The sequence below is a fragment of the Euprymna scolopes genome, chromosome 33 (assembly GCF_053919585.1).
Source record: "Euprymna scolopes isolate OS-2025 chromosome 33, ASM5391958v1, whole genome shotgun sequence".
In the NCBI taxonomy this organism is placed as follows: Eukaryota; Metazoa; Mollusca; class Cephalopoda; order Sepiida; family Sepiolidae; genus Euprymna; species Euprymna scolopes.
This window is the reverse complement of record NC_136514.1, coordinates 10,863,835-10,886,991: the sequence shown is the minus strand read 5'-3', so window position 1 is coordinate 10,886,991 and position 23,157 is coordinate 10,863,835. Positions and strand designations below refer to the sequence as shown.

Below are 23,157 nucleotides of genomic sequence, written 5' to 3'. Positions count from 1 at the left end.
TCTTTATAAAACAGCAAGAGAAAAAAAACGATCTCCAATAAGGCTTGTCGGACTTAAAGCAGGCATACTGATGGCTGCCTTCGTAATCTCGACGTCACCATCTCGTTCTACTTGAATAACATCACATCGTTTCTGTTTATTTGCTCCATGGCCCAGTATCTGCTTGTTTGCCTCATTCGACAAGAAGTTCTCCTTTTTCACCGAAAATATTGCCGCCTCGTTAATGTTCACCTTGTTTATATTCACCTTTCGATTTCACATCTGATGCGCACAGTCCTTTATACCTGGTCCAATCTCATAACGATCAAACACCACAGTTGCCTTTCCATACGTTTGGATAGTGAATGAAGCATCTGCAATCGAACTGCAGATACCCCCTTCCTTCTATTTCAAATAGCGAAGAAGATGTATTAGTTTCTCATGAAAACAAACCGAGTTATTGGTTTATAAACGTAATGGGAAATGCCTTGTACATCAAAAATCTTCAATTCGAAATTTGAAGCAGTCCTATATTCAAATCTCGTCCAACTTTTATTATGATGTAGCGTAGACAAAACCTTACACAAAACCATGAAAAAATGCTGCAATTTTTTGTGGTTTGGGTACTTTGGCGCTATATTGACTAGCATATAGCCGTAATTTGTTATTAACTGAACAAGTGATTAAATATCACTTTATTTTCTATGTATTTTTCTTGCTTTCACATAATATATGTTTAGTCAAGCACTGTCTTATATTTTCTGACTTTGTAAAAATTTAGAGAAACAATGAATCAACCGCGTATGGTTGTGTCCAGGAATCTTGTTTGGACATTTCAAATATTTAGTTAGGGTTTACTTGCATGATGAAATATCCTCACGCCAAACCCTCCTGACAAAATCTTGTACAAGAAGATGGCAGACACTTAAAGATGATGCAGCGTAGGTAATTTAAACTCTCATGTATCTGTATATAAATATGTGTGTGTGCAAGTGTGCATGCGTGTATGTGTGGGTGCATACTTGTGCATGTATGCATATATGTTGTGGGAACTCACCCATGCACTAGATATGAACTCTTATCGACTCGTGGTGTTATCGACTCGTGGTGGTGGTGTGTGTAATTCACAGTACGTCCCTCGGGATTCCACTCCCGACAATTAGTCCGACATAAATTGGGCCATCTCGATGACCTTTTAGCTGTCAGTCTGATACAAAGGTTCTGGGTACTTTGAGTGGGTTTACTTCCCAGGTCTTACCTGTCGGCTTTTTAGTGGAGCAAGTTTATCGCTTGTTGTATGAAGCGCCATCACCAGGGAATACTGACGAGGCTACTAAGTCTTATTTTTGCAGGGCCGGAGTTCTTCTCCTTAAGGGGCACCTGATCCTTCATCTCACAGTCAGACATTGTGTCGCATCCCTTTGTGAAGGAACAAAGGTAAATACACTGTTTACCTCGTAGTACGCCATATTGGCATAGTACGACTCTTGTTTTACGTATATCTCTTATATTATTTATATTGTTATATATGTCAATACATTTTTTCTAAACCATATCCGTGTCCGAGTTATTCTCGTTGACCCTTCCGAGCCATCATAATATATGTGGTGTGAAGCGATGTTTTAGATTTATGGAGATCACAAAGCGTATGAAGATATAAAGAAAAAAAAAAAGAAAAACGCGTTCATGGTCGGATGTCTGCCAGCGATTGTTCTGATTATCTAATCTTGAAACCGACACTTAATGCATCAAGTGCTGCAATTTCGAAATAAACATCTATTTTCTGTTTCACTTAGGAAAATGCTTCAAGAAGGAAAGCAATATAAAACCATTTACTAATCTTTAACTCCATCTCTCTTCTCTATTTTTACCATCTCGAGATTGCGTTTTTATCAGAGAGCTTTATTTTGTTTTGTTCTTATGGTTACTGGCATATTAACCTCTTCGGGGAATATCAAATGTCTTATACGATAAGTATATAAGTATGGATGATTAATCGCTATCTACATACAAGGTGGAACGATAAATTTGTCGTCCTAAACAAAACAACAACATTACAACTTTATTTTAAAATTTTTATTGAAAAAATCAATTTAGGTAACTTGATTATGTAGTAGAGCTGCCTCAATCACCGCTTCGATACGGGTCCCGGACTGGGAGCATGCCTTTTCCACAAGCGCCAGCAGTTGCTCGGTAAATACTCGCCGAATGGCAGCAATCAGGCTAGCTTTGGTGTTATGGGAGGTCATGTTGGTGATGTTCTCGACCTATGATCAGACGAAGTAGTCAAGCGGGTTTAGGTCGGAGGAGGAGGGGGCCAGTGAGAGAAGGGTACAAAGTTGTAGCACTCCTTCTGAATCCAAAGCCGGGTCTCTTTGGACTTGTGGAACGGCGCCGCGTTTTGCTGTCACACCCAGGGTCTTTCAGCGGCTACCTGATTGCACGTGGATTCGAAAATGGGAGGTTTCAATAATGTGGCTTTCACTTTCACTCCAAACCAAGGATCATAATCACGGCCGGAAACTTTGTTTTCGTCACCATGAGCACATCCCTTTTATTCGCGGCAATCTAGCGATGCCTTTTGAGACTGCTGGGAACAGTCCTGTTTTCATAACTTGGATTGGTAGAGAATATGGCTTGTATAGCGGCACATCGACTGAGCCACTCCTGCCAGACAGGTTTGAGGGTACCGGTGTGACAGTTGCTGTTTGCTGTTTCCGTCTGACAGTTCAGGAGCCCTAACTCTTTGGTTGCGCTTAAAGCGGCTGCTCTATCATCAGTTGTATAATATCGGGATGTTTGTGGTGCCATGTCGCGCATGGGAAGGAACCCTACACTCATCTCTGGTGGGCATTCCCGAAGCCACATTCCTGTGGATGAGGTGCCGGCTGATGGTCTACTCATGTTGCATGATGGTGGCTACGGAAATCCGTTTTGCTTAAAACTTCAACATAGATCTGAAACTATGAAATAAAATGAAATAACAGCTCAATCCAAAAAAAAACAAACATTCAAACCAGACACACACTAAAACAACTCGCCTCCTCCGTTCAGGCTTGCATTTACAAATATCCGAGGACTTAGAACTAACTTAGATGATGTAGAACCATTTCTCCTAGCAAACTCTCCGGAAATATTAGCACTAAGTGAAACTATCCTTCAGTCCTTAATCCCATCTAACATCTTTAACATGTCTGGTTATTTTCCACTTTGTCGTAAGGGCTTTGACAGGCACATGCACGGACTTGGGGTCTATATTCGTAACACCCTCCCTATTTTCAGGGAATCTAAATTGGAATCAGGTAACCAGCCTTTTATGTGCTTTAAACTAACTTTACAACATAGCGTTAGCTACCTGTATTTTTTTATCACTTTCCATCAACCCAGGACTGTATTATAATCAATTATAGATATAGCTCTCTCCCTTGATACTAGCGCCCAAATACATGTATTTGGTGACTTTAACGCCCAACACAGAAATTGGCTTGGTTTCTCTAACTACACTGACATAGCTTTGCTATATCCCATTCCCTGACACAGACAGTAACATTCCCGATCTGTCTTCCATATTACCGGGACCAGCAAGCCTCACTTTTGGATCTATTTCTGACAACTGTTCCTGATGATTGTGTAACAAATACTCATTGCCCACTCGGGAATGCTAATCATGCTGTGATAAGGATAGACATTACTCTAAACTCTCGACCCCAAGTTGAAGAGCCATTACTCAAAACGACAAGGTACTACAATAAGACTGAATCGGGATGCCATTACAGATAACATCAGAGACGCCCCATGGGGAAATATCTTTTCTATTCCAGCAGAACAGTGCGCAAATGAGACAATTGAAGCATATGTTCCTATACGGAAGTTCTATAGTAAACCCCACCTCTCAGAGGCAACATGCATACCGTAAATTTATCTATTTACTTTTATTCAAACAGACAAAAGTATATAGAAGCTAGAAATAATTACAAGAAAGACGTAGCACCAACTAAGAGTAAATATACTGAAACCACCAGGAAACGCACTGAAGCGCAAAAATTAGAACTCGTGATTTCTGGAAAATCTACAATAGTGTAGTAAATAATGGGCAATCGACAATACTCCACTATCAAACAATTATGAGGTTATTTGCAGAGCAACTGAGAAAGCTAACATGCTTACCCGTCAGTTTTACTCAAACTCTACCTTGGACACAGCAAGCCATTCCTTCCCTGATTTTCCTATGCGAACAGACACCACGCTAGATTACCTGAAGATCACACCTTCTCAAGTACATATAAAAAACCTAGATACCTCAAAAGCTGTGCTATTAAAAACTGCTGCTCTGAGGTCGCTCCTGTTCTCTCTAAACTCTTTAACAAATGCCTTAACGAGTCTTCCTTTCCTGGCTGCTAGAAAACTGCTTCTGTGGCACCAGTTTACAAAAACTCTGGCGAAAGAACTAACCCATTAAATTACTTCCTAATTAGTATCTTTCCTTTTTTCGCCCAAATATTTGAGTCCCTAATTTATCAAGCTCTGGTCCAACACCTTACGGCTGCTAAACTTCTGTCAGGCCATCAATATGGATTTAGGTAAACGCGTTCTACTGCAGATATTTCAACTGTAATCTCTGAATGTTTATACCAAGTACTGGATAAGGCAGTGGAGGGGAGGACAGTAGCCCGAGATATATCTAAGGCTTTGGACAGGTCTTCTGATGAAAATAAAATCCTATGGTATTACTGAACGAATGCTTAGCATAATTATATCCTTCTTAAACGAGAGAAGAATCCAGGTTGTCCTCAATCAGCGCACGTCCAAAAAACATTATATAAATGCAGGTAAATTTGATATAAATGAGCACATATCTAAGGTAATGGCCGAAACCCTAGAGAAAGACTTTCAGTCTGTAGTGGAATAGAGTCATAAATGGGTGGTAACATTCAACGCTGCCAAGACAAAGCTCGTTTCCGTTAATAATTACATGAAACCTTATCAACCACCAATAGTTATGGCTAGAGATATTTTACCTGAAAGCATTTTGTCCAAGCTCCTTGGCTTAACGTTCACAGGAAACATGAGTTGGAATAGATACATCGAGATTATTGCTAAGGCTGCTGCAAAGAAGATGGGCTCTCTCTCTTTCTCTCTCTTTCTCTCTCTCTCTTTCTCTCTCTATCGTGCTAGAAAGTTACACGCCTGAAAGTATCGTGGACATCTACAAAGCCACCATTCGCCCATGTATGGAGTATTGTTGTAAAATTTGGGCTAGTGCACATGCTACTAGTCTCTCGCTCCTGGACAGGTTTCAAAAGAGAGTCGTCAACCTTATAGGTCCCGAACTGTCATCTAAACTTTAGCGCCTGTCCCACCGACGAAATGTTGCATCCCTCTGCCTGTTTTACAAGTATTTTAATGGTGGATGCTCTGACGAACTACACGTCATTGTACCCCCTCGACGAAAATACCCTCGACAAACCCGACAAGCAGCAAAGTCCCACCCCTATACAGTTGAGATCCCTAGATGTAAGAAAGCCCTTTACTCTAATAGCTTCTTCCCCAGAACTGCAGGATTTTGGAAATATCTTCCGGTTTCCTGCTTCCCCAACTGTACTGACATGCAGCAGTTCAGGTGTAATGTGAACAAACATCTTGCTGCTAAACTCCCTACATATTACCCCTGCAATTTAGGTCCCTGATAGTAGCCTCCTACATCAAAGTGACAACATGCTTTGTTTGGGATAAAAATGTAATAAAAAAACATCTCCTATCTCGCTCATTGAATACTGTGCCGCTTTCAGGCATGATAGAAGGCTCCTATCGCTCTTGGCATTTGTACACAACTGGTCAATTATTAGGTAGCATGCAATAAAAAGAAAACCAGTTTTCATGAAACGGAGATGGAATCATGTCGTCTTTTCTATGGCAACAATTTTATCATCTCATCATTTATATGGAGATATAATATAAACTCATATAACTTGAAATAGATTCGATTTGTGTTATTTTGGTTCTTTCTGAATTTTACCACTTATATCGTTTATGCATTTTTCTCTTTGAGAAATTTTCGGGGTTTCTAGATGGATTCATAGGGAAAATATTAACATACAAATATGGGGCGTTCGCTTATGAACAAAACAGGTTAGTAAAATGTAGCGAAGTTTTGATTTGAAAAAAATATGATTAGTAAAAAGGATAAAACCTTGGATGTGTTAATCGAGTAAAATTGTTATTTATTTACATGTGCTCTGTTGTTATATAACAACAAAACAAGCTTTTGATTTATAAGAAGATCGATATACACCAAGAATGAAAAATATGTGCAACGAGTACATTTTCTGAAATGTACATCTGCATATATATATATATATATATATATATATATATATATATATATATATATATATATATATATATATATATATACTTAATTTACTCACATAAAATTAATATACGAAAGTATAGATTTATGCGTAAACTTTAAGTATTTACTTCAAAAGCGCTCAATACGTAGGTAGAGCTAGTTAGTAAGTTATAAAATGTATATGGCGATTAAGCTACACTGAATATTCCGCGTTTCATCCAATCTAGGACTCTTCAGGCTTATGCGCGAATTCTGTGGTTGTTTGTCGTTTTTATATGCGCATCTTTTATTGAGATTTTAGTTATATATATATATATATATATATATATATATATATATATATATATGAATGGTTTTAAAATAACAATATATATATATATATATATATATATATATATATATATATATATATATATATATATATATATATATAACGTGGTTAATGGTAGCCGATTGGATACAATCTTTGCTAATCAAGCCAGAGATGGCTTGTAGTGCCGCGTTCGAATCTTTCGGCTGGTGTTATTCGTGACACCCTGCACTGAAGATTCCAAAAAGGATGAAACACTAGTGTATGTAGGTATTTAATTATTATAGTAAATAATTATGTCAACCCCTTTAAGAAACTTGTTTTTTATCGTTGAGCACTTTCAGTTGAATTAAGTCGGTCAATTTAGCTCTGATGCATAGATCATCAAATAATGATTAGATCACTCTGACTGATTGTAAAAAACATTTAAGAATAAAATGTTTAATTTCAACGTTATTTCACGCGGTTAATTGTACCCGAATGGATACGGTCTTTGCTAATCAAGCCATAGATGGCCTGTGTTGCCGGATTCGAATCTATCGACAGGTGTTAATCGTGACACCCTACACTGAAGATTCCCGAAAGGATGAAACACTAGTGTCTGTAGGTATTTAATTATTATAGTAAATAATTATATATATATGTGTGCGTGTGCGTGTGTGTGTGTGTGTGTGTGCCTATCTTATTCGATTTTTTTTCTATGGGTTGGTCATTATGAATTTCATTACATATATACACAGCAAGTCGGTGATTTACGGGAAACATCATTTATTTAATTACTTAAGTAGTGCGCTCCAGAACTCACCCTAAAAAAAAAGATTAAAATAACACATAGAAACCACTCAATTGAGAAAATAATTGCTCCACATCAAATATTAAAATATGTTAAGTAATACAAAATCCTACACTATTTAACTCATCATAATGAATTATGGAATATATAATCTAGGCAACAGGGTATGTAATCTGATTAAATTTTTTGTTTTAAATAATAAAAATCCAATGCTATATTTACTGCTTATACCCATCTTTGGACGTATTACATCTTCGGTTCGGTTTCGAATGTTTGGATTAACTTCAGTTCCAGAACTCAGACTTAAGGTTAGTTTCGCTCTACTCCGGCTTTATCAAACGCATGGGGAGTCCACCATCGGAAATGCACTACCCAACTATATCCTATCAAATGCCAGACCCATGGAGACGAAGACCCTCATGTAATACGAAGTCCCCCAATATCCAATAATCCTAATGTTGTTTTCTCAGCAACCGAGAAGCTAACATGCTTGCCAGTCGGTTTGCCTCCAACTCCACACTGGACCCTACAAAATACCTCCTCCCTGATTCCCCTCTGCGGACAGACGCCACATCAGACGATCAGGTGCATGCAATCATACAAAATCTTGACACTTCAAAAGCATGTGGACCTGATCTCATTCCGGCTGTGCTATTAAAAAAGTGCTCTGCCGAAATAGCTGCAGTTCTCTCCAAACTTTACAACAAATGCCTAAATGAATCTTGCTTTCCTACCTGCTGGAAAACTGCTTCTGTGGTACCAGTTTTCAAGAATTCCGGTAAAAGAACTGGCCCAGTAAATTATCGCCCAATTAGCCTCCTCCCGTTTTCGCCAAAATATTTGCGTCCATAATTCATCAAGCTCTAATCCATCACTTTACAGATGCTAAACTTCTGACCGACCAACAATATGGATTTAGACAAGCCCGTTCCACAACAGATATCCTAACTGTAATCTCTGAACGCATATACCATTCACTGGACAAAGCAGGGAAGAGTAGAGCGGTAGCTCTATATATATCTAAGGCTTTTGACAGGTATGGCATGAAGGTCTTACGGTATCATTGGACGAATACTTAACATAATTAAATCCTTTTTAGATAAGAGAAAAATTCAAGTTGTGCTCGGCGGTCGTACATCTAAACAATATGATATAAATGTGGGAGTGTCTCTGGTGTCTATCCTTGGACCTCTATTATTCCTAATATCCATAAATAACCTTGACAAAATTGTCTGTGAGATGGGTATATATGCTGATGCCACCACACTCTATAACAGACACGACAGGAAAACAAATGAACACATATCTAAAGAAATGGCAGAAACACTAGAGGACGACCTCGAATCTGTAGTGGAATGGAGACAAAAATGGATGGTCACATTCAATGCTACCAAAACTAAACTTGTTTCCTTCAATAATTACAAGAAACCGTCTCTACTACCTATAGGAATGGTCAAAAACTCTTTATCTGAAAGTACATCTTTTAAACTCCCTGGCCTAACGTTCACAAGAAACATGAGTTGAAACAATTACAATGAGATCACTGTCAGGACCGCTGCGACGAAGGTAAGCTCTCTCACTCTCTACCGTGCTAGAAAACTACTAACGCCCGAAAGTATCCTTTACCTCTATAAAGCCACCATTCGCCCATGTATGGAGTATTGTTGTCATATTTGGGCTAGTGCATCTGCTACTAATCTCTCGCTTCTAGGCAAGGTTAAAAAAAGAGTCGCCAACCTGATAGGTCCTGAATTGTCATCTAAGCGTCAGCCCCTGTCCCATCGACGAAATGTAGCATTCCTCTGCCTGTTCTACAAGTACTTTAACAATGAATGCTCCGACGAACTGCAAGCAATTGTAATCCCTCAACTTAAATACCACCGACAAACCTGAAACGAAGCTAAATCCCACCCCTTCACAGTTGAGATCCCTAGATGTAAGAGAGCCTTCTACTACGCTAATAAACCTAATGTTGCTGATTTGCTGAACCCCGATCGCGTGTGTTTTTATCCCCACTCCCTTTTTTTTTTGCTTACGTACTGAAAATATTCCTTCCCATGGCGATATTACAGCTTTGTACAGATTATTTGGCTTTGCTCGGTGACAGAACGCGACAGATGGGTATTGTACTAGTATATATTTTTACTAGTATATATATATATATATATATATATATATATATATATATATATATATATATATATATACTGAATTTCACGCTGATTTAATTTAGGCTTTTGTTCATAAAAAAAACTCTGTGTGATCTTTCATGTAGGCAAATAGCAAATATGTTATCTCTTCGCACTCGAATCATATTTGTATCTTCTCCATATCATCTCTTGAAAATTATTTTGAACACCTCAACGAAAAATTGCGCTTATCTGATATTTTACACGCTTATGTGTACAGGTTGATCTCGTAAGAAATAAGAATTGAAAAACAGGTGCGTATATCGAAAAATGCAGCGTAAGTAGAATTTCGTTGAATAAAAAAAAATGCATCCTGTGTCTATTAGATTAAGAGAAGAATATAGACGAATAATAACCGATTAATACAGACCATTAATATACATTATAATCTCACTTTTTTCTTGGGTTAAGCGTTGCGGTTATGCAGTTAGAACCAATGACTATCAACTCAATGTCGTAGGTTCGACCTTAGCTTAGGGCGGGTCTCCACAACCAGGTATATCTATATATATATATATATATATATATATATATATATATATATATATATATATATATATATATATATATATATATATATATATATATATATAGGGAGGGAGATGAATACATGTATGTATGTGTGTGTGGAATATTTAGCATATAGAATAAATGATAAACATGGCAACGCACTATATATATATATATATATATGATGATTGCAACGTCTTGTCAGACGAGTGCCACTCCCTCAGACATTTAAAATCCATGAGCCCAAATGCCTGAGGGAGTATCTATACAAAGATGATGTTACAGAGTCTTAGCTTTGTGCGACAGCTAAGTCTCTCTCTCGGTTCAAAATGTTGAGATCCAGCAACAAGCAAGAGCAAGATAGCCAGCAACAAATTAAACTGCAGACCGGCTTAATGCGGGTACTGGTCTCCCGCTTTATGTTTTTTTAAATCAGAAATTTGCTTCTCCTAGAAAGGTTGCCTTCACCACGGCTTACGGGAGCCCTCTCCACCCCAATACACATATATACACACACAAATATACACGGTGCTAGTTGGCCGTTGACCCAGAAAAAGAGTTCATTCGCCCTTTGGTAGGTCTTGTTTTTAATCCTCCAGGGAGACTAGCCGCCCTCCTCACCAAACAAGTCTGGTGGGGGAACCAGTTTAGTCGCCGGTGACCCGACCATGAGGCAGGCAGTACTGGGTTACATGGTACCAGTAGCATATGACATGACCTGACACAAAATATATATATATATATATATATATATATATATATATATATATATATATATATATATATACATACATACACGCACAGTGACCAAAAAAACGGGCTCCGTGTACACTTTTCTAATTAGAGTTGGGGCCCGTATTTTTGGTCACCATATATATATATATATATATATATATATATATATATATATATATATATATATATGTATACTAGCATGGGTGTCCAGCGTTGCCCGGGTGTTTTGAGGTGTATGCTGACAAAAAAAAAAAAACACCAGTCAATTTTTTTAACTTTGATCCCTATGCTTAAGCCTGAAGAGTCCTAGAGTGACTGAAACGCGGAATATTCAGTGTAGCTTAATCGCCATATATATTTTATAACTTACTATACATATATATATATATATATATATATATATATATATATATATATATATATATATATATATAGTCATCAGCGGACATACGTTTTCATTGTATTGCAGCAAGTAACGTAATAAACTAGTTCAATGGAATTGAGAGTAGGGACCATATTATTATTAAGAACATATACTATTTAAGAGGGGTTTTTTTCACACTGTTCCGGGTTTCGCTACATTACACAGGGCTAAAAACGGCATTATCTGCAAATACCGAAAAACGGTGTTGATTTGTTAAAAATGACAATGGATGAAAACGTATTCAACAGATTCATTTCATATAGAATGTCTCATCATTTTATATACTCAAATGTAATTAATGTTAAGTCATCGTATTTTAAGCGCTGAATTTAAAACGTGATATTGACACCATAAAATAGCATTTAATTCTGTAGATAGTGGCGGTGGCACGTCGTTATAAAACCATGTATTATCTCTTAAAAAACAAAACTTAATACTAATACTCAGATCGAATGTCCTAAAGATAGCTGCAATCCTGACGCTGCACAATCTCATTTGTCTCCTTTGTCTTAATGAGGAACTAGCTATAATTACATTCCCAAAGAGAAATTGCTTACCTAAAAAGATGAAATAATTATTAGCTGTAATCATTTTAAACCCTTGATGAATTTGGAAACAATCTGACCCACCATATTATTCCATTATTTTAAACTAAGTATCTTCCAGGGTAACAATATCTTACTCGGATAAATGTTGGTTGGTTGTTTTTGTTTTACGGCATATCAACACTTTTCAGGTTATTTAATGCCGAATCCAGTGATTTTGAAGAAAAAATTTTAATAAAATATATATATTTTTTTCAAGTTAGTTTCTATTTAACCCATAGTTGGGACCCTAACAGATACTACCACTCCGGGTCAGAGTGTACCTGGGAGCATTGGCGATTAAAGAGTGGCTCCACACTCCCCAAAGCCCGCAAGCTGGGGTTTCACTATCGGATATAGTTTAAGGTCATATCTAGGACCCTTACTCGGATAGCGTTCCAGACATAATTATCTAAACCTATAATCAGTATAACTAGTAAATAAAGTTAGATAAATTTATTATAATTAAATATATAACAAAAATGAAATCACAATGACTCAAATAAATAAACATAAAATAAAACCCCAGATTCTAATGATAATTCTATTACTAACAAGGGTAATGGTTGGCAATTGAACGCATTAGTTGTGTGACAAATTTAGTTATTTTCAAAGTATGTGTAAATAATTGTACGTCTACGTCGTGTTGCCTGCTTTCCTTTCTTAATGTGATAGTAAAATCACTAATTTAATATTAATAATACAATAAAAGAACAGTGCTCGTTGTAATGCAGATATATAATAAGCTCGTTAGGCAGATATCCTAGAACTACTTTAAAATTTAGTAAGATGATTGATAATTTAAAATTCAAATTAAAGTTAAAAATTAAAAATCGGTTTCACAAGAAGGAATACAACAAAGCCAATAATTTGTAACAAAAATTATTAGCTTTGTTGTGTTCCTTCGTGTGAAACCGATTTTTAATTTTTAACTTTAATTTGAATTTTAAATTATCAATCATCTTGCTAAATATATATATATATATATATATATATATATATATATATATATATATATATATATATATAAAAAGATATGGTAATATCGTATGTGACTTAATTATAGTAACATCGTATGTGGCTTAATTATAGTAATATATATATATAATATATATAAAGATATGACTTAATCATAGTAATATTGTATGTGACTTAATCATAGTAATATCGTATGAATTATAGTAATGTCGTATGTGACTGAATTATATTAAGTATGTGATTTACAATTTTCTGTTATATTCTAGATATTACTCTTATATCGTGTGTGACTTAATCACGCTGCGATACAAGTTATCGTTGTCACCGAAGTTAAGCGATAATGCTCTAGCAGTATATGTGGAAACAGTTTGAAACACCAGCTGCCACACATTTTGCTATGAGAATTAGGTAAACCTAAAATCATTTTTAAAATGAGCTCACTTGGATGGATTATCTGTACGTGTAAACGAACGATGCCGGTAAATTAAATTTGATTGTAAATGTCGATATTTTTATATTCAAGTTTTGGTGAGTAGATATGTGTGTGGGCACATATTTATGTATATCTTTGGTCTGTGTTCGATTATATAAATATGTATCTATCGTTTGAGAGGAACCCCAGTGCCCACCTCGATGTGGCTGATCCGGAGAAATTCAGTCCTCAGGCCAAGCTAATTGCCATAATTCCTACGGGCCCTGGTTAGCATTATCAAACATATCAACTAGTAATTATAAGAACCAGTGTGTGTGTGTGTGTGTGTGTGTGTGTGTGTGTGTGTGTGTGTGTGTGTGTGTGTGTGGCTGGCAGGTTGGCTGGCTGGATAATAAAATGACGCAATATTCATACTAAAATTATAAAGAATAATTATTTGGCTAGAGGTATTTCTGAGCAGTAGGGCAGAAGTTGATTCGCTTTAAATATTCTATGAATGTATGTATTTGGGGATTACGTAATGAAATTGAACTAACTAGAACGACAAATAAATACTTTGTTTAGTTCAAATATTTACTTCTGCGCAAAAAGAGTTGAAGGACAGGTTTGCTTAATAATAACGCGCCTTTGATAATTGATTATTTTGGCTGAATATTTAGTTTTGAAAGTACTCATTAAACGTTTGTCTCTGCGCAAAAAGGAAAAATGTCATTCGATTAAGAAAAAAAAAGGAATATCAAATCGGAAAGAATTGAATATTTGATCGCGGTGATGCGATCATAGTTGACCGTGAGGTTAGTTGCTTTGAGATTTGAATGAAAATATTTGTAAATTATTGTTGAATGATAGTTTGATTGATGATGAAGGAAATCGTCAAAACGGGAGAATAACTCGTTGACCTCTGGGTAAAACTCAGAATTTGCTATCATCACGTGTCATCGAAGAAAATCTAAATTTCATAAGCCGATCTGACGTGTCGAATTTTGCATGAGTTGATGTGGCACGAGTTGATGGAACGATTGGAGGGGGAAGGAAACCGCTACACTAAGCAGTCAATCCGGAGATAGAGTCAGAGAGTGTTCCAGCAGGCAGGCAGTCAGCAGCTCCTGACTTCCCGAAAACGGGGGTTTCGGTCAGAATTCCTTCAGAGTATCTGTATAACCTCTTGGAATAAAAGAAAACCCATGTCGAGATCAACACGGTAGACATACCTCCTACTATATAAAATGATAGGGAAATTCAGATAAACAAAAAAAAAAAATAAAAAAATAAAAAAAATACGCGGATATTTTTAACAACGTAAACTTTAGTCTCTTAGAATATTGAAGTTCATTTTGGAGCCCCGATGATGACGTAGAGAACGTAGAAACTTTTGTCGATCCAAAAAGACTCTTTATTATATTAATTATTTAATTATATGTATATGGTAATTTACAACAGGCTTTGTGTGTCACACAGCAGCCACCGATAGCGTAGTGGTAATGAGCCTTGACTGTCGTACAGACAGTCGGGTTTCAATCCTGGCTTGAGGTAGTTACCTGTCTAGCCGCACTGATGAGCTGCGAAACAGTACTGTATGTGGCTGACTTTATATATATATATATATATATATATATATATATATATATATATATATATATATATATATATATATATAATTCAGAATAGTGAAATATAATAAATCTACTGGTGTGCAAATCCGCCGGGCTGAAATGCTAGAATATCTATAAAAGTGGACGTGTCTTTGTGTGTGTCTGTGTACATTTCCCTTCACAATAACTCTGTCAATTTTTAGTCTACCGACTCGAAATTTGATATACAGGGTACTGAGATTTGGGAAAATCTTTGGGATCCGTTTCATCTAAATTTGGCTGTTAAGGGGTCAAACTTCAACGATTTGATCTTTGAGAACTCTACCAAATCCCCCCGACAGTTTGGGGGCTAAACACTTGAAATTTTAAATATAGGTTCCTTGGACATGGATCTAACTTAATAACTAAATTTGAGCCCAAAACAATAAATTTTAAGGTGTCATAATAGGGGTCAAAGTAAAAAAATGACTTTTCTTTTTTTTTGCGCAGTATACACCTCTAAACACCCGGTCAACGCCGGGTACCCATGCTAGTATATATATATATATATATATATATATATATATATATATATATATATATATATATATATATATATATATGCTATTAGAATTTTTTCAGCCTAGTAACATATATTAAAAATGTAATCACAAATCTTTCGGTGGATAATTATTTTACTTGTAAATAAATTCTCATAATAATTATTTCGGGGATCTAAAAACACAACAATGTAATAAATTATGGCTCAACAACAGTGTTGATCAAACACCAACTCCCTTAAACAAAAACAAAACGTCATGGATATGAGCTTTAGTTATTCCTATTTACAATGCCTCCCCACGGGACACAGTTAGACACGGGGGTGATTTTTTAATGTGGAGAAAAGGAACAAAGAATAAAAATTATCTCAGTCGTGAAGGATTTCTCCTCCTCTAACAGAGAACAAGAAATTGAAGTGTAGCATCTGAAGAACAGATACTACACTTTGATCTTGCCCCAAAGGGTATTTATTTGCTTCCCCACCGAGCAAATTAGTCACAAGACCGATTTTTAATGTGAAGGAGTGAAGGGGCAATGGGGACCAACTCCCCGGGGAGTAGGGGAGCTGGATAGTGACAATTGGTATGAAGGGTTGCCCCTACATTGACCAAGGTCTTAAGTGTGGGTTCGACCCCACATATGGTCTTTGCTTGCAGTATCTACCGGAAGAGATACTACACTTTGATCTTGACCCAAAAGCCAAGAAGTATTTATTTGCTTCCCCACTGAGCAAATTAGGCACAAGGCAATTTTTTAATGTGGAGAGAGAGGGAGGGGGGAAGGGGAACAGCTTCCGACTGGTGGGAAATGGGAGCTGGATAGTGACAATTGGTATGAAGTTTGCCCCTGCATTGACCAAGGGCTTATATGTAGGGTTGCCCCCACATATGGTCTTTGCTTGCAGTATCTGCCGGTACAGATACTACACTTTGAGGTATTTATTTGCTCCCCCACTAAGCAAATTAGGCACAAGGCCGATTTTTAAAGTGAGGAGTGAAGGGGAAATGGGGGCCAACTCCCCGGGGAGTAGGGGAGCTGGATAGTGACAATTAGTATGAAGGGTTGCCTCTACATTGACCAAGGTCTTATATGTGGGGTTGCTCCCACATATGGTCTTTGTTGCAGTATCTGCCGGAACAGATGGTATTTATTTGCTCCCCCACCGAGCAAGGCCGATTTTTAATGTGAGGAGTGAAGGGAGGGGGAAGGGAAAAAGGGGACCAGCTCCCGAGAGGTGGGAAATGGGAGCTGGTTAAAGGTCAGACATGTGGGGTTGCCCCCACATCTGGTCTTTGCTAGTCATAGCTGGTCTTTGCTAGTCATAGCTTGCAGCATCTGCAGGAACAGATACTACACTTTGAGGTATTTATTTGCTCCCCACCGGGCAAATTAGGCACAAGGCCGATTTTTAATGTGAGGAGTGAAGGGGAAATGGGAAACAACTCCCCGGGGAGTAGGGGAGATGGATAGTGACAATTGTTATGAAGAGTTGCCCCTACATTGACCAAGGTCTTATATGTGGAGTTTCCCCCACATATGGTCTTTGCTTGCAGTATCTGCCGGAACAGATGGTATTTATTTGCTCCCCCACCGAGCAAATTAGGCACAAGGCCGATTTTTAATGTGAGGAGTGAAGGGGAAATGGGAAACAACTCCCCGGGGAGTAGGGGAGATGGATAGTGACAATTGTTATGAAGAGTTGCCCCTACATTGACCAAGGTCTTATATGTGGAGTTTCCCCCACATATGGTCTTTGCTTGCAGTATCTGCCGGAACAGATGGTATTTATTTGCTCCCCCACCGAGCAAATTAGGCACAAGGCCGATTTTTAATGTGAGGAGTGAAGGGGAAATGGGAAACAACTCCCCGGGGAGTAGGGGAGATGGATAGTGACAATTGTTATGAAGAGTTGCCCCTACATTGACCAAGGTCTTATATGTGGAGTTTCCCCCACATATGGTCTTTGCTTGCAGTATCTGCCGGAACAGATGGTATTTATTTGCTCCCCCACCGAGCAAATTAGGCACAAGGCCGATTTTTAATGTGAGGAGTGAAGGGGAAATGGGAAACAACTCCCCGGGGAGTAGGGGAGATGGATAGTGACAATTGTTATGAAGAGTTGCCCCTACATTGACCAAGGTCTTATATGTGGAGTTTCCCCCACATATGGTCTTTGCTTGCAGTATCTGCCGGAACAGATGGTATTTATTTGCTCCCCCACCGAGCAAATTAGGCACAAGGCCGATTTTTAATGTGAGGAGTGAAGGGAGGGGGAAGGGAAAAAGGGGACCAGCTCCCGAGAGGTGGGAAATGGGAGCTGGTTAATGGTCAGGCATGTGGGGTTGCCCCCACATCTGGTATTTGCTAGTCATAGCTTGCAGCATCTGCCGGAACAGATGCTACACTTTGATCTTGGCCCGAAGGCCAAGAAGTTGTGGATATCAGCTTTAGTTATTTCACCATATTAACATACACATGTACGCGCGTGCGCGTGTATGAAGAGCGAGATAGGGAGAGAGAATGAATAGTAAAACAAGCGATTAGTGTAGGTGAGTGCAGAGAGCGTCAAATGAGCGTATCATCGCAGTATGTAAGTATGCGTACGTGATCAGATGAACCAGATGTAGAAACTGACTTCCATGAGCAGAACAAAGAATTTGCAACATTTGACGCTGATAATCATATCTTAATATAGCTCGTAATTCTTTGATATTCATATGAAGTAGTGGCGGGGTCAGAATAAGCGAAATTCACCAACTGTCGAATGTTCTCTACTAAAGCGCGCACGCACTCACCCACATACATATACGAACACATCAACGTTCAAATCCTTAATATACGAGAAGATCAGTAAAGTTTACCGTCTCAGCAGTCCACAGAGTAAAATTAAAGAAACGAAAACCGAAGCAAACACACGAAACTATCATAGAACTGAAAGGAATATAAAGTTAAAATAATACCAATAATTGTAACAGAGAGATAGTTTGGAAAAAGAAAAATTGGAAAAAAAAGTCTATGAAAATTTAAATCAAGCAGAAGTATGGTGTAACGGGGCTGTTACGCTTAAACCGTGTTCGCTACAGTTCAAATCTCTCTCGGTCCCCCACGCTATTCCAGCACTGTCGAAAAAGAAAAATAATTAGGGCTAGGACTAAAGCACATTTTTTTTCATTTAATTAAATTTAAAGATTGTATTGTTGGCATTGGTTTCCTGATATTTTCTAGTCAGAATTCGTTCTAGAAAGACATCGGTTACTTAAGGGAGGGGCCACAAGATGGTTACCAACATCCTAAGTGAAAGTGATTTGTCTAGAACGAACTGAATTCGACCTTGGAACACCCAGGTCGTCATTCCGTGGCGTTAACCACTAGATCACTGTCAACTCGCTTTCTTATAGTAAAACGTAAATTGTTCCTTCTCACCTAGTTATGAAGCAGATGACAAAAGACTTTATCTTTTACAAAAAGGAATCAATTCATGAAGTGTTATGTTATTACAGCGGATCGCTTTTATTTTTGATGTGCCTATAAAAGCGACCTTTTTAGAGGGTAATACTTCTGTAACGCTGCCGTTACATGTTTACACGGATCCAACTCTGTGTACAAAAGTCTCGTAAAGAAACAAAAGAAATAAATTCGACACAAGTTTTTATTTTCAGTTGAAAAAAATAAAGATATTTATTACCGGTCGTTTCCACACTAAGCCGCCTGACATGTATTTTCAAAGCCAGCGTCAATATGGTCGTCCGAAAATCTAGTTAAAAGTTCGGAAGCTAAATGAGTCGTTTAAAAGTTCTCGTACTACGACCACGTGATTAAAAAAATCTGCCGTTTCCACTCGTGTGTTTGCTCCTCTCACGTCGACACGTTTTTTTTTCCTCTTGGCTTTTATTTCCTTTCTCTTTCTTCGATCCCGCTGCAATGTCATACTTGCGAATCGGCTTGATCATTTACATACTTGTCACTGGCTTTTTTACACCTCCGTTCATATTAATGTTATTATTTTGTGCTTTTCAGAGGTGATGACAATAAAAATAATGTTTAAAAAGCGTGCAAGGAGATAGGATTGTATTCATGTGTAGATCAATGATAAATCTCACTTCTCTTTATATAATGAGGCAAATTGCTGAAAAAATTTTTCACTTGGTCTACAAGGTAGGTAAGCAGAAAGGTAGAAAGAAACCATTTTGTTACTCGTCGTGAAATACAAACCGACCTCAGAGAGGCTGGGCGTGATGTGAGCAAGGATACAATCAGTAGAGCTCTAACGATATTGACGTTTATTGACGATTATAACGATATTGACTATTTGGTCCAGTCAGTCTCCAGATCTTAACACAATCGAAAATTTTGGGAAAATATAAAAAAAAATCAATGTTCACGAGAGCAATCCAAAAATATTCAATAACTAGAAGAGCTCTGCAAAGACGAATGGCGTAAAATACCTGTAAATCCTTGCAAAAAACATGTGTGCAACTATAGAAAGCAACTGGAAGCTGTTGAACGCAACAAAGGCTGTGCAACCAAATATTAAATCAATCTATCCAATACTTTTGCGTTTGTTAATTTATATTTTTCCTTAAATATTAATTTTCTAAACTTTAAGTTTGTAATTACTACCCCAAATATTAATTAGAATAGTAATAGGAATATACTGACCCAATTTTAGGTAAAATCTTGAACCTTATTAAGAGTTATGAAGAAAAGCTGCGTGGCACTATACATATATATATATATGTATGCATATATACATATGTATGTATATACATATATATATATATATATATATATATATATATGTGTGTGTGTGTGTGTGTGTGTCCACAGACAGTTCTATTCTGGTGTTTACAGGTTATCAGTGCGGTTTAACAGGCAAATATTCCAAGCCGGGATCGAAACTCGGCCGTCGAGTTGACAGTTTACGCCTCTACCCCTGCGCTATCATGTACGCGAAATGTTCGTTGTAGAATGTCATCGTATATGATATAGCGGAGTATATGGCCTTTATAAAATTAAGGGACAGATAACTCTTTTCTTTCCTTCTTTCCTTCCTCTTCTCCTTCCTCTACTTTTCTAAGCAGTTCAATCTAAAATAGAGGTTGTCTTCGATACCTCCACGTTTGCAAGTCTGCATTTAGAAGCTGTCGTAATCATCAGATATTTTTCTTCCAGCATGTGCGGTTCAATGTTAAAGCTCACTTCTCGTTATCTGGTTACGTTAGCAGAAAGAGGTTTGTATTCTGAGGATCATACTAACTAAACGAAGTTCCGAAGATGTGACATTGCATAATTGAATCGTTTTTTTTGGGGGGGGGGTGATGAGGCAGTAGTGGTCAATGTTGTGCATTAAATTTTAGTGCTTTACAAATGCTGGAAGGTATATTTGCTTTCCGTCATAAAATATGTCCTGTTTTTCGACAGATCTTAGTATGCAATTGACACCGGGAGAATCGAGGAGGGGGGACAGCACTAATCCTTTGCGGGTTGAATCGGCTTCTCCCAAAGGAGGAAGTTCCATTGGAGTATGAAATTCACAAGCTGTCCCCAGTCGCATGTATATCGCCGTTAAAGAAAATGACGATATTAGGTTTCTGCAATTCTTGTAGGGAGGTGTCGACGTCCTCCTACATACAGCGCCTGGAATTCTCAAATTGGTTATTCACCTGATACTGATCAGGCTGATTTGCATCAGAACGCATATCTAGAACATTTTCATTTCATCAGAAGAGGTAATGAAAGTATCCTTTCAACTCTTAGGAAATGTAAAGTGTTCTCGTTTATATCATCTGGTTCATAAGTTATTTATATTGAGGCACACGAGACACCGTGTATGATATAGCGGAATGTATAGCTGTTATAAAATTAAGGGGCAGATACCTCTTGTTTGCCTCTTTCTTTTCCCTCCTCCTCCCTCTACGTTTCTAAGCAGTTCAATCTAAGATGGTGGTTGTCTTCGCTAGCCATACGTCTAAACATTATATAAACGTAGGCGTGCCCCCAAGGATCGGTTCTTGGACATTTATCAGTAGGACTATGACAACAGCATATTCTTTTCATTGTTTTTACTCTAGAATATATATCCAACACTGTTAGACATAACTAATCAACCGAGAACCACATCACTCTAAAAAAAACATATAAGATATCAATGTATATATACTTGTGAATAAAAACAAGGAAAAGAATAAGCTGTTGTCATAGCCCTATTTATAAGTTCCAATGTTCATAAATGACATTCCTGATAAAATTATGTCTTAGATGGATATATTTGCTGATGACACCGCACTCTATAATAGGCATGAGAGAAAAACTAATGAACACATATGAAAGTCAATGGTTGAAACCTTGAAAATGACATTCAGTCTGTATTGGAATCGGATCGTAAATGGTTGGTAACATTTCATGCTACTAAGACAAAGATTCTTTCCTTCATCATCTGCAGAAAATCTTCTCCACCAGCGATTCTCAAGACAAATAACACCCTACCCGAGAGAACATCTTTCAAACACCCTTGTCTAACATTCAGAAGCAATATGAACTTTAACAAATACAACGAGGACATTGCTAAGGTTGCTGGAAAGAAGATAAGCTTTTTCTACCGTGCTAGAATATTTCTCAGACCTGAGAGCCACCTATATTCTTACAAATAAATAATCGAGTATTTTTGCCACATCTGAGCCGGTGCTCCTTCTACTAGTCTCTAACAGTCTTAAGCAGGGTCCAAATAGTCTCAAATCTAAAAGGAATCGCACTATCCACCAAAAATAACCTCTGTCCCATCACCGTAACGTCGCATCCTTGTGCCTTTTTTTTGAAGTATTTTATTGGGAATGTGACCTAATGAACTCATTGCATTTGTGCCTTCTCAATGTTCATCTTTCCGACTAACCCGACAAACAGCTAAATCCTCCACCCTTCGGTGTTGATGCTTCTTGATGCGAGTTAACCTTCTACTGCGATATTTTTTTTTCTTGGGACTGCTAGACTTTGGAACTATTTTCCTGTTTTTGACTTTCCTGACTATAGTAACACGTGGAAGTTTAAAAATAATGTGAACAGACATCTCGCTGCTCAACTTCTCACTATCGTCTGTTATCCCAAATAGTAGGGCATTACGTGCTTTCTTTAGTCTGAAAATGAGTAAAATAATTAAAAAAAAAAAAAAACTAACAATTATAATAAAACGTATATCTTTCATTTTTTTTTTTCAGATTGTCCATTAGGATGGGAACCGTTCCAACTGAATTGTTATCAGTTTAACCTTTATCCACAAAGGGATTACGCGGAAGCATTCGCAACTTGCGCGGTGAGTGGCTCTTGTGTAATTCATCGAAAAAACTTTTGAAAGTAAACAATAATTTGACGTAAGCTAAAAAAAAAATAATTATTCTTTTCATTCTGCGTATATCCAACTGGGTCTGGCTTTACACTGGATATTATCAAATTAGTACAAAATATAACATAAATTTCATTATTTTATGATGTTTTTAGCTAAAATACACATGTGACCTTTTTTCAGCAATCACCGCTTCGCTCTGTAAAACGTTCTATTCTTGGTTTATCATGATAATCTTTTAAATATTCGTTTAATACCAGTAAAGAATCAGTAATGATGTGACAGCCATGCGGAGGAAAGAAACACACGCATATTTTTTTGAATTCATATAATTTGCGATATATATATATATATATATATATATATATATATATATACTAGCAGTTCAGTCCGACTTTCCTT

The 23,157-nt window shown here is 37.3% G+C and overlaps 1 protein-coding gene across 2 annotated transcripts in view; it reads left to right on the top strand.

The window, feature by feature from the left end:
• Positions 1–23,157, top strand: part of LOC145258140 (contactin-3-like) — a 527,582-nt gene that overhangs the window by 291,022 nt on the left and 213,403 nt on the right. For both annotated transcript variants that reach the window (XM_080115925.1, XM_080115924.1), the window contains exon 3: positions 22,631–22,725. In XM_080115925.1, coding sequence (XP_079972051.1) covers positions 22,631–22,725 — 95 coding nt within the window. The remainder of the gene's footprint in view (positions 1–22,630; positions 22,726–23,157) is intronic.